The following is an 11398-nucleotide window of genomic DNA, read 5'->3' on the forward strand; positions in this document are numbered from 1 at the left end:
AGTCTCATGACATAGAGGTGCTTGTAACTGTTTTTTCTATGCCACTTAGGGGGCATAGAGTGGAGTGATATAGATTGGCGTGGAGTTTCATGGTGTGGTGTATTGTGGAGGGAGTAGAGTGGAATTGTGTTGAGCGGCTTAGTGTCATGGAGAGTTGTAGTGGCGTAGAGTGCAGAGAAGTAGTGGTGTAGAGTAGTGTCTTGTGGTGTAGAATAGTGGCATAGTGCAGTGACGTAGGGACCAGTGGTGTAGAGTGGTGAAGCGTGCAGTGGTGTTGAGTTAATTGGCAGAGAATGCAGTCTTGCAAAGTAGAGAACAGCAGCATGAATATTTTTGGAGAACCGTGCACCTCCTCCCTGCAGGCCTGTTGTAAGGGTTCTGTTACAGCCTCGTAAACTGTAGCATAGGAGGGGGGCGAGCGGACTCTGTGAGGAGTGTGATCTGAATTCCTGTTACTTTCCTATGAAAGCTCTCACTTTGAAGTCCCAAAAAGAAAAGTACACCAACCTCCTTTGGAAGATTGAGCCTGACATTTGACCATTGTGTTTAAATGCACAGCAAATGTGGCAAGATGAGAACAAGATTTAAATGCCGGTTTCTAGAAAGTGAGATCCTGAAAGAATACAGCAAATAAGGTTTGGGAAAGGGACGGGACAGCCTAAAACAAATACAGCAAGCAAATATAAAGCAAGGAAATGTGCATTACAAACCCCAAAGCCAATGGCAAGCAATGAGGAGAATGCATTCCCAGAGAAGCTTTCTGAATGTCCCCAAGATGTATTCAGCAAACCAGACAGCACCACTGTCTGGTAGGCTTCAACCTAATGAGGTGAGAAACAAAGTTCTGTTAACAATATTAAAATTCCCCACCCCCTGACAATGGTACACCGTTTAATTTAGTCCTTTTACCAGATGGCCCCTTTAGGATCTAATGATCCAGTCTTGTTTATAAATTGAAGTCAGTGCTCATATCGCCAGCTGGAAGACTGCAGTAGGTATATTCTCCAACAGAAAATATTTTTTTACACTGAGACAGAAAACCTAATGACCTGCAACGATTTTCAAATGAAAGAGCCATGACTGCCCAAGCTAAAATGTTACAGGAACTTTCACACCTTTGCACTGCAAATACTTTTTTTTCTATTTAAGTAGGACTGAATAGAGCAGCAAAATTATTACTGATCAACTTTGCCTCTATTCATGTTCTGAAGAAGCTGTATTGATTAAAAGCTGAGCCATGGCCATCATTAATCATAGTAAGTATAATAAAATTCTTTTTTTTTTTTTTTATATCTTCAATTAAACCTAAAGTCTATCCGACATTAGTAAGAACCCACTAAGTGGGGCTGCTGCAGGTAGCAAAAGATCCTCAGCTGGATCCTATACCTAGGCACTTTCTTACCAGTTGGCCGAAAACAAGTCTCACCCAATTCCACAAGGGACTGTCGATATGTTTTCCTACAGCATAACCCAAAAAAACAAGTCTACATCAGACACTTTACTGTTTACTGTATTAATTATCACCAAAAGGAAAAAAACTGAGTGTCTCAAAGTTGAAGTGATGTACAAAGAATTAACGCAAGTGCTACATTTGTGGTTTAAGTATGCTTTAAATTACACGGTTTCAGTTGTTTTCTTACTATGATGTATTTTTTATTTTAGCATTAAACCCGGAGCAAGCAAGAAAAATGAAGGAAACTGGGCTGCATCTGCTGCGCCGTGCCCTTGCTGTTCTGCAGATATTTGCTGTGAGTCAGTTTGGATGCGCAACTGGCCAAATTCCACGCAGTCTGTGGCAGCAGAATGAAGCCAACAAGGACTACACTCCTTTGGTGAGGAAGTTGGAGGTCAGTGTGGAAAAAGTGCGGAGCCTGGCACTGAAGGAGCTATGCAACGATCATGTAATCAGCTACTCCAACCTGCATGAAATCTCTCTGGGTGGAAAAGATGAACTAACTGTATTGGTGAGAAAAGAACTTGCGATGGCTCTCCGGGATCTGATGGCCCATGGACTATATGCCACGTCGCAAGGAATGAGCCTGGTGCTAGCCCCAATAGCGTGTTTAATTCCAGCTTTTAGCTCCTCCCCACAAACCGTGCACCCATGGGAACTTTTTGTTAAGTATTACCATTCCAAGAATGGCCGAGCCTTTGTGGACTCCCCAGCTCGGAAGCTTTCACAGTCTTTTGCTTTGCCTGTATCGGGCAGTGCTGTAGTAACCCCAAAGCAGAGCCTCCTGTCTGCAATCCACACTGTACTAATGGAGCATGATCCATTTAAGCGGAGCGCAGATTCAGAGTTTAAGGCACTTGTGTGCATGGCTTTGAATGAGCAGCGGCTGGTTTCCTGGGTCAACCTCATATGCAAGTCTGGAGAACTAGTTCATTCCCATTACCAGCCATGGAGCTACATGGCTAACAGTGGATTTGAAAGTGCCCTCAACATCCTCAGCCGCCTCAGCAACCTGAAGTTTAACTTGCCTGTTGACCTCGCAGTTCGTCAGCTAAAAAATATCAAAGATGCTTTTTGATGTTATTTATTTGTACCTTTGTCAAGCTCTCTACCGGTGAGAATATAACTATTTTATTAAATTATGAGATTTAGGCCTTACATTTTTACAAACTGTCCAAAAATATTCTACTGTGTATAGAGTCGTTTTGACTTTCCTGCCATGTGTAGTTGAATAATAGCAAGGCCCTGTTTACTAAAACTCGTACAAAACAAAAAGGCCACATTTTCTGCAGCACCGAAAATGTAATGGCAGCAAACGGTGTATATTTTATTTTTCTTCCCATGACGCAAGGTTTATGTGGGTTTTTTGCAGTCCTTTACTGAAGATGTGGTTCAGATGCATTACCCAGATTGACAAATCAAAGGAGAAATCAGTGCTTCAATTATTCATCGCCATTTTAACAAAGTGCCTAGTTATCTGGTCATTGTAAGAGTAGAGTAATCTTCACATTTGAGATAGGAAAGGGAATGGACTGTCATCCTAAAAATCGAATTACACACTACTTTCTGCTTCATAATAACATTGCTTCATCAGAAAGCAGAGACAAATGTCAAAGCGAAGAAGGTCTGTAGCTGAGTTCTTTTCAGCATCTACTTGGAATCTAACAAAAAAAACTGCCACCTAGCGGGGTAGTTGCTCCTCTTTAGTTAGACTTGGGATTCAGCAGCCACTGGGTATTTTTGTTATTTTCATCACGCCATAATATGTTTTTTTTTTTTTTTTTTTTATCATTGACCTTCTCTCTTGGAGTCTTATCATAGGGTTATCAGATCAGTCAATGTCTCCTGGGGAGAGCATGCCGAATCCCTTGGTTCTTCTTTTCTTCAGTTGGACCAATCCACTACATACCAATAATCTGTGAAATGAAGCCCAGAAATACAACCTGATTAATCAAAGTGAAAGGCGTATTTGTATGAGGGTGTACAATTGTTTTGTACATATATTTGTATATACATAGTAAGTGCAACCTCCAAAAAAACAAAGCTGAGCTGTACTATAATTACCAATCCCTTACCAAAAGGATTTCCACCGCAAGTGCCCCCTTACCAATGTGGTGAAGAACTATCTCAACTCTGTGATATGTTGATACTGTTTGCTGTTGCCAAGCTTGGTCATCTAGGACTGGCCAGTTTATCAGTTCTTGAACATCTGGTCTGCAGATGTGTAGAGTCCTCTTGATGCTAGTACCCCTAGGCACATGGCTGTACTTTCTACTGGGAAGTCATGCACTGCTGAGTGGACTTAGATAAAACTGTAGTAAACTGATGGAGCTTGTAAAATTGAGCCGCAACATACTCCAGCCCTGGTATTACTTGAACTAGTGCTGTCACATTCAAGTTACTATATTGTGTGTTGCAGAAAAAATGTGTTGCATATTCATCCTCATTTCATATAGAAGTAATCTTCTGACGGAGTTCTGCATTCTTTAATAAATGCACTTTTAGGTCATCATACTGCTGTAAAATTAACCAGATACCAGTAGAGCGAATGACAATTGATCTACTGTACTCAGAATTTATTATTGATGCGTCAAAAAAGTAACCATTTTGTGGTTATCAGGATTATGAACCCAAATGATTATGTGCTGCCCTTTACATGTTACAGAAATATGCATACTGTAGAGTCTGTGAGTTTCATGGTATTGTAGCTTGAAGTGGTTGATACATCCTCTCTTGTGTGCAGGTGCCAAGAAAGGGCCCTTGGTTATAGAGTATGAAAGGGTTCTCGCTTGTGTTGTAATCGTTTAATTGCATGTCTTTTGTGTTCTGAGTCTGTCCTTATTTATTTGGCAATTATATCTCCCATTGGAAGAAACCAGTTTCATTTGCCATTGTAAAAACCATACTTATATGTGAATCTCTAAAGGGAGTTTATTTTAAGGAAAATAACTTAAGCTTTTAGAGAACATCGAGGCTCTTGAACTTGTATTCCTACTCCTAAGTATGTTTTGTGTGTGTTCCAGTTAATAAGGGGTGAAGGATACTTGCTTTTCTTTTGTGAAGTGTATATTAAAGCAACACGTCTGATACACTGGAACATGACATATTTTATATAGAAGAATTAAAGAAGAAATATATGCATTTTAAAGATATATTTAAGGTATTTGTCTAGGCTGGCAAGGCGTTAGTCTAGTTTCCAAGGCACACATTGTACTGCTTTGTCTGTTGTTGGAGCATTGATTGTTTTGGCTGGTTTCCCTATTTTTGTTAAATGCATTTACCTGATTTTGTCAAAAATGAAAGGGAAAATACCCTGCTGAACAAAAACTTCCTACATCTGTAGGAGACAAATTGTAATTTGACCAAATGAGTTAATTTGCCTTCAGTTTTCATGCAGAAGAGCTGTCTGTCTGTTCAGCATTTTTTGTGAGTTTCTTCATTGTTCCACCAAAAACCTCATCTTGAATTTACATGGCACTTAATACCATTGACCTTTTAAAGCGTTTTGTGCATCTCAAAATGATACACTAAGGGGCATCTTGAAGTGTAGACATTCTAGACCTTTTTGCCGAATCCCTCCCCCCCCCAAAAAAAAGATCTGCATATGGGGACCTTTAGACAGTTTTCACTTGCTGCCACTCGCTTGTCACCTTATTTGTCAAAAGGATAAATTACTTATGTGGTTTAGTTCCTGGGCAGTTTTAAGAACTGATGTATCTTAATTTCCAAAAAGGGATTGACATGTCTGTTGTACCTACGGTGAAAATTGCCCTTTTTGTTCATAAGAATGCTCGTAAATTTACTAATCGTTTCAATATTTTTTTATTTTATGCTTTGTCTAAGACTCTTCAGAATTGAAAATATAATGTGTATATTGTCTCTGAAGTTTATTACGGTGTAAAATATCAGTCTAACTTCTGTATTTGTGCAATAGAATATATTTATATGTAAATGTGTATATATGTATTTGTTGAAATTAGATGCTCTACTACTGAAAAATAAATCAGTCTGGGTTCTTAAATTGAGATTAAGCAATACAATATCAGTTGTGTGAAAAACGAGACCTTTTTTATTACCACTTGCATTCCAATCCGTTTATCACACTGTTGATAGACTCTAGCCATCAGTAGCTGGTACAGTCCTGGCTTCGAAATCCTCTTGTCTATGCAACAATACCACTAGGTAGGCCACTCCCCCATTCAGTCAACTGCGAGGTTCCTCAAGTTGCCCGATCAGTGTCTTGTTAATGTATTAAACGTGAAGTTTGTGCAATCTTAAAAGTGCAGGATATGCCGGCACACACAGATTGTTCCGCGGAGCACTACAATGATCATATTACGCTAAAACTGGATCACCCAATATCTTGGTTCTGTGACCAATCCACACTACTTATCACCTTATGTGGTTTTTTTTCCTCCTTTAAGCAACAAGTTGAAAAGCCTTCACGTGTGCCTGGATGCTACCTTCACTATGAATGCTGTGGCAAATAAACTATGTAAGAAAAATCAGTCCTGGCGTTCATCACATCAATATCCTTTGCAGGGGCTTGCAAAATAAATTGGTCAAATATGCTAGAAATTACACAAGACGGTGGCATCTGCTAAAAATAAGTGTAGAAAATAGAGCTGCAATTCTCTACACGTGGGGTGAGAAATCTGTTTACACTAGTAATTGCTTTGTTACTTAATGTGACTTTAATCTCTTTTTTCATTGCACAATGTTTACAGTTTTGCTAAGTAATTAAGAATGATTAAAATGTAGATGTAGTAGTGTGTGTGTGTGTGTGCATGTGCAGCTTTAAATAGAAGTATTTCTATAAATAATGCTTTGCCTTTGTTCCATTTTCCCGAATGGCTTTGTCGTTTTAACACTTAACCATGCTTTGCTTTATCTGATAAGGTTCTCTATAGGGCCCAAGCATGACAAAGGAAGTATGCAGTTTATTAGAGTATTTTCATGTGAATGCCCTTCTGCATATAGTGTTTATTCCCACAGACACGCCCCGTTCATCCATACTATTGGTGCAGTTTTGCTCAGCTATTTTTAAAGTTTGGAGCCCGGATGCATACTTGGTCCTCCTCGCACCCAATCTCTCTTGAGCTGCAGTCGGAACAAAAACATGCTTCTTCGGAGTAAGCTTCCACAGATGGAATCTATAGCTAATATGGGGGAGAGTAGTAAGCAAATGGTATGCGTAGGATTTAGCCATGTGATTAAGAAATATTGAAAGGAGAATGTTATTTGTTGTAATGATTAGCTATAAAACATGTCCTTGCACAAAAGAAATGAGAATGCAGGTAGAGGAAGAACATGAAGAATTTGCTGTTTGTGGTAGAATATAAATGAGTGCTTTTAGTGCAGCCCTTAATACCGTATCCCACAGCCTCGTTTTGGAGCGGCTCTGAATCTGCGGTGTCAGGGGGTTGTCCTTAAGGTGGTTGGCATGCTTTCTTGCAGGATCGGACCTTCCAAGTGGCACAACAGCCATGCTCCTCTGAGACTCTAACCTGCAACAGGGGGTGCCACAGGTCTCTGCCGTAAGTCTGACTCTTTTTAATGTTTGTATGCGCCCTCTGGCCGATGGTATTGAACGTTTTGGCATTAAAATTGTATCATATGCTGATGATACCCAGGTAATATTTACCCTAACACAAGATGAGAGAATCTCAGCTTCCAAATTTAGATCCTGTCTAATAGGGATAGCCGAAGGGATGGATCATAGTTGTCTGAAACTTAATGCCAAAAAAACTGAGTTCTTGGTCTTAGGAAAACAACCTTCTATTTGGTTGTCTGCTTGGTGGTCAGATACCCTGGGGCCAACTTACACCCCCAAACAGAAAGTAAAAAATATTGGCATCTGGTTTGACAAGACTCTTTCCTTTGATAACCAGATTGCCAACCCTGCGGGGTCTGTTTTAGCATTTTAAAAACCCTTCACAAGATTTTCGCCTTCCTTCTGGATGCGCACTGGAAAACAGTAGTCCAAGCTCCGAAGGTTCCAAGATGTGGTAGCACGACTGCTGATCACTCGCAGACTCTCGCATAGGGGGCCTGCCTATGTGAAACTTCATTGGCTTCCTCTTAAGAAGAGTCTCATTTAAGGCCCTATACTTCGGCCACAAGATCCTGAATAAAAAAAGACCTCGCTACCTTCACGGTTTGCTCAAAGCTTATTAGCCCAATAGATGTCTTAGATCTTCAGGATCATCTCTCACTGTGATGTCAGGAGTAGAAAGAGCACAAATAGGAGGTTGCTCCTTCTTTTTTGTTGCAGATAAATTGCAGAATTTCCTGTCTGTTTGCTCCTTCTTTTTTGTTGCAGATAAATTGCAGAATTTCCTGTCTGTTTGCTCCTTCTTTTTTGTTGCAGATAAATTGCAGAATTTCCTGCCTGTTTATATTAGGCGGGAACAATCAGAATTTACTTTTCGGAAAAAGCTGAAAACTTGGCTTTTTAAACAATCTTCTTAGAGCGATCTGGACCACAACAGGGTAGGGAATCCTACTGCAGAGACACTCTGAGGAGAGTAACCATGCACTCTGTAGCTTGTTAGCGTAACATAACAGTTGGTGGAAACTAGAGATGGTCTCCTGGAATATGAATGGTTTGAGGAATAACAGGATATGGAGTATCCTTTTGAATATCTGCAACAGTGGAAAACAAAAATCCTACTCTTAAATCAGCTGCCCCTGCTTTCAACAGCTAGGTCAATACAGGGTAGTAAATAACAGTACCTCCGCTAATCAGACCAAGTATACCAAGGAAAAAAAAAAACTGTCCTATTTTTTTCCCCTTGTACTTGCAGCTTGTGTAAATGTTGCATGTGTGTGTTTGGTGCTTGTGTAGAACATAAATGGTAGATTGACTCTATTGCGTGAGTCTTAAGTACTCCCATTACAGCAGCACACAGACTCCAGCCCTCTTAAATTTTAAAAAGCAACTAAAACATTTCTCTTTTAATATTATTGGTCTTTTATTTTTTTAGGTTTTGCCTGATAAAGAGCTAGCGCTTTGGAGATCTTGACATAAAGAAAACAAAAAAAACTAAAAAGGTGTCTATATCCTGCACATTATTTACCATTGGTTGGCCCTATCCTTGGTCTTAGTACCTTGCTGCTCATTGGTGAGCATGTGATGGTTTCACTTTATTTGTTGTGTGCTTGGACCTTTGATGGAGCATGGATTAAGTCTGATTAATTACCTTATTATTGCTTGCCCCGCCCCTCCCCACCACCCGGCAGAAAAAAAAACACTGTTGTGGCAGGATCTGGCCACGTCACTGCACTTTTTTTCCTTAACTCTTAGCTGTGCAGCTGTGTAACATCACTCAAAGCATTGTCAAAGACAATAGATCTTGTAAGAGAGAGGTACAGGGTTTACCAATTGCTCAAATTGTTGTTGGCTCCTCAAGCAAGAACAGGCCACCTGAGTACATTTTGGGGCAGAAAGCAGGAGTCTAGATGACCATTGGTGTTCAAGTCGATTCCACAGCTACGTGTACTGACCCACAACTCTTTTTCCGCCCCCCTGACCCCCCAACCCATACCACATTATACATAACTCTGTCTTCATACAGCATCTGCTTCTCCCTGCACATCGCTCTCTGCCTCTTCACCCCAAAATTATATATATATATATATATCTCCTCCAGTCTAAACTTTTTCTTTTTCCTGATTCAGTGCTCGTCCCCATATGCCACTCCCAGCCTCAACAAACGTGTTTTGATTATGCAGTTAGCAACACTTCTGCAAAGTTGGATCTTCGTTGATAGTCGTAAACCTTGAATAATTCTGTGTCTCCTTCGTTGACGCCAGATCACCTTCTTTAATATATGTTTCGAGAGTCCAGGAAAATATCTGCATAGTGTTCATAACTGGAAGTCATTTTCCAAATAAAGCCAGTGTAAACTGTTAGAGATGTATTTTCCTGGAGAATACTCGAGGAGGATAGCAGATTGTGTATACTTACACGGGGCCTCTTTGGACACGTGTAACACATAGCCCTAGAAAATGCTGCCTAATACTAGTTACAGCATAGGAAAGAAAAGACAGCCTGATAAGCTAACACGTGGAGGTTTAGAAAAAAGTACCTGTACCTTTTTTTTTTTTTAGGACCCCAGAGAGACCCTATCCCAGAATGCACTGTAGTGGCAGTTTGCCTGAGAGTGTTGGTTCTTTGTTCCAGCTCCCGCAGGCACAGTCTCAGCACAGCTCTGGTTCTTTTCTTTCACCAGATTTTTGAAAAAACCTTTTCAGGGCTTTATCAAAGCTTTTTTTACTTGACATTTTAAAACTATTTTAGTCAACTACTGTAACTTTTTGCAGAAATTCTGACAGGATTTTCTCTCCGAATGTAGCCTCTCTTCAGGAAATGCCCTTCTTGTGGCAAAAATAAAGCCTCTTCTGACGCCCACAGGTTACGTAGCATGTTTATCTTCTGATCATCTCTCCAAGGGCTGTGGTATCTGCAGCAACACGTCAAAAAAACACTGAAGGACAGGGAAGGCAGTCAGATTGGCTGAATGGAAGAAAAGAAGGCAGATCAAGAAAAGATTGGCGAGGTCTGCTTCACACCATTTGCCAGAAAAGCGCAGAAAACAGGTTCCGACTCCCCCCAAGAAGAGATCTGAGGCTGAAAAAAAAAAAAAACACATACTCTACACTGTCATCACTCCCACTGACGTCATTCTACATCAAACACATAGGCGTCGGATGATGCCCTTAACTATATATCACACTCCCTGAACTTATGCAACTTCTAGAGATCTTTGGGGATGCCTCTGGGTTGTGGGTTAATTGGCCCAAATCATGTTTGTTGCCGCTAGCACCACATTCTTCTGCCAATAGTGGAGTCTTGATTGACCCACGCCTCCAATGGAATTCTGACTCCTTTAAGAATTTAAGAGTTAATATTTACCACACAGCTCGGGGCATCGAGAGGGTAATTTGGACAGAGCGTCGTGTGTATTTATAGCTCCGTTACATTTTGGCAGTCGTTGCCCCTTTCGCCATTTAGTCGGGTGGGGATATCTAAGATGCTGATCCTCCCCAGATTGCTTTACATTTTTGCAGCGCTACCTGTAGTGGTGTGACAAGCCTTTTTTTGGATGCTTGCTGGCCTGCTCCTCGAATTGATTTGGGGTGACGGATGCCATAGAGTGGCCCTTTCCAGGCTTCAGAGACCGATGTCGGAGGGCGGGCTGGGAGCTCTAAATGTTGAATTATACTATGCAGTTGCACAATAGTAGTGGCTGTTGGCCTGGTAATTTTCTTCAATCTACCCGGAACTGCCCTCTGTCCAGGTGAGACTAGGGAGAGTTAAGGTGTGCACGTGGCTGACTGATTCCATCTGTCCTTATAGACAAGTGTTACAACAGATGAGAGTGGCTCACAAATGCTAGTGCCACTTTATAAGTCCTAAAGGTCCCTACGTTCCATACTCACCAGAGACTCCCATATGGGATGTACCTAAAATAAAGGAAAAGACACAAGCTATTGATCGTGACGGGTGGATGGAGGCAGGGGTCACCCGAACAGGAGACTTATACTTAGAAGGCACATTTATGACGATCCAGGACGTCACCAAAATGTATGCTATTGCGCCCGGGAAATTTCTCACCTACTACACATTACTGCAGGCCATGCGTGTTTCCTGGAGCACAGCGGAAAGGGACCCCTCCACATCATAGGTGGTACACACCATACTCCTGGCTGAGGGCACACGACACGCCCTCACTACCCTATATACAGCGCTTCACATGTGAGGGCCAGCTCTCAAGGTGACAGCACACGCTAAATGGGATGTAGTGCTGCCGCAACCACTGTCTGACACAGAATGGGCCAGAGCTTTACAGCTAGTAAAGGGGATATCCCGAAACCCTAGATTCAGATTCACACAATTCAACTATATACATCAGGCCTATCTGGATCCTCATCATATTCAAA

At 41.2% G+C, this 11398-nt stretch overlaps 1 protein-coding gene across 1 annotated transcript in view; it reads left to right on the forward strand.

Annotated features, from left to right (window-relative positions):
• RUNDC1 (RUN domain containing 1) overlaps positions 1 to 5498 on the forward strand; it is a 72879-nt gene extending 67381 nt beyond the window's left edge. The window contains exon 5 of the mRNA XM_069237755.1: positions 1663 to 5498. Within this exon, the coding sequence (XP_069093856.1) occupies positions 1663 to 2531 (869 nt within the window). The 3' untranslated portion in view covers positions 2532 to 5498. The remainder of the gene's footprint in view (positions 1 to 1662) is intronic.
• The last annotated feature ends 5900 nt before the right edge of the window (positions 5499 to 11398 follow it).

This window comes from Pleurodeles waltl, chromosome 6, assembly GCF_031143425.1.
Source record: "Pleurodeles waltl isolate 20211129_DDA chromosome 6, aPleWal1.hap1.20221129, whole genome shotgun sequence".
NCBI lineage: Eukaryota > Metazoa > Chordata > Amphibia > Caudata > Salamandridae > Pleurodeles > Pleurodeles waltl.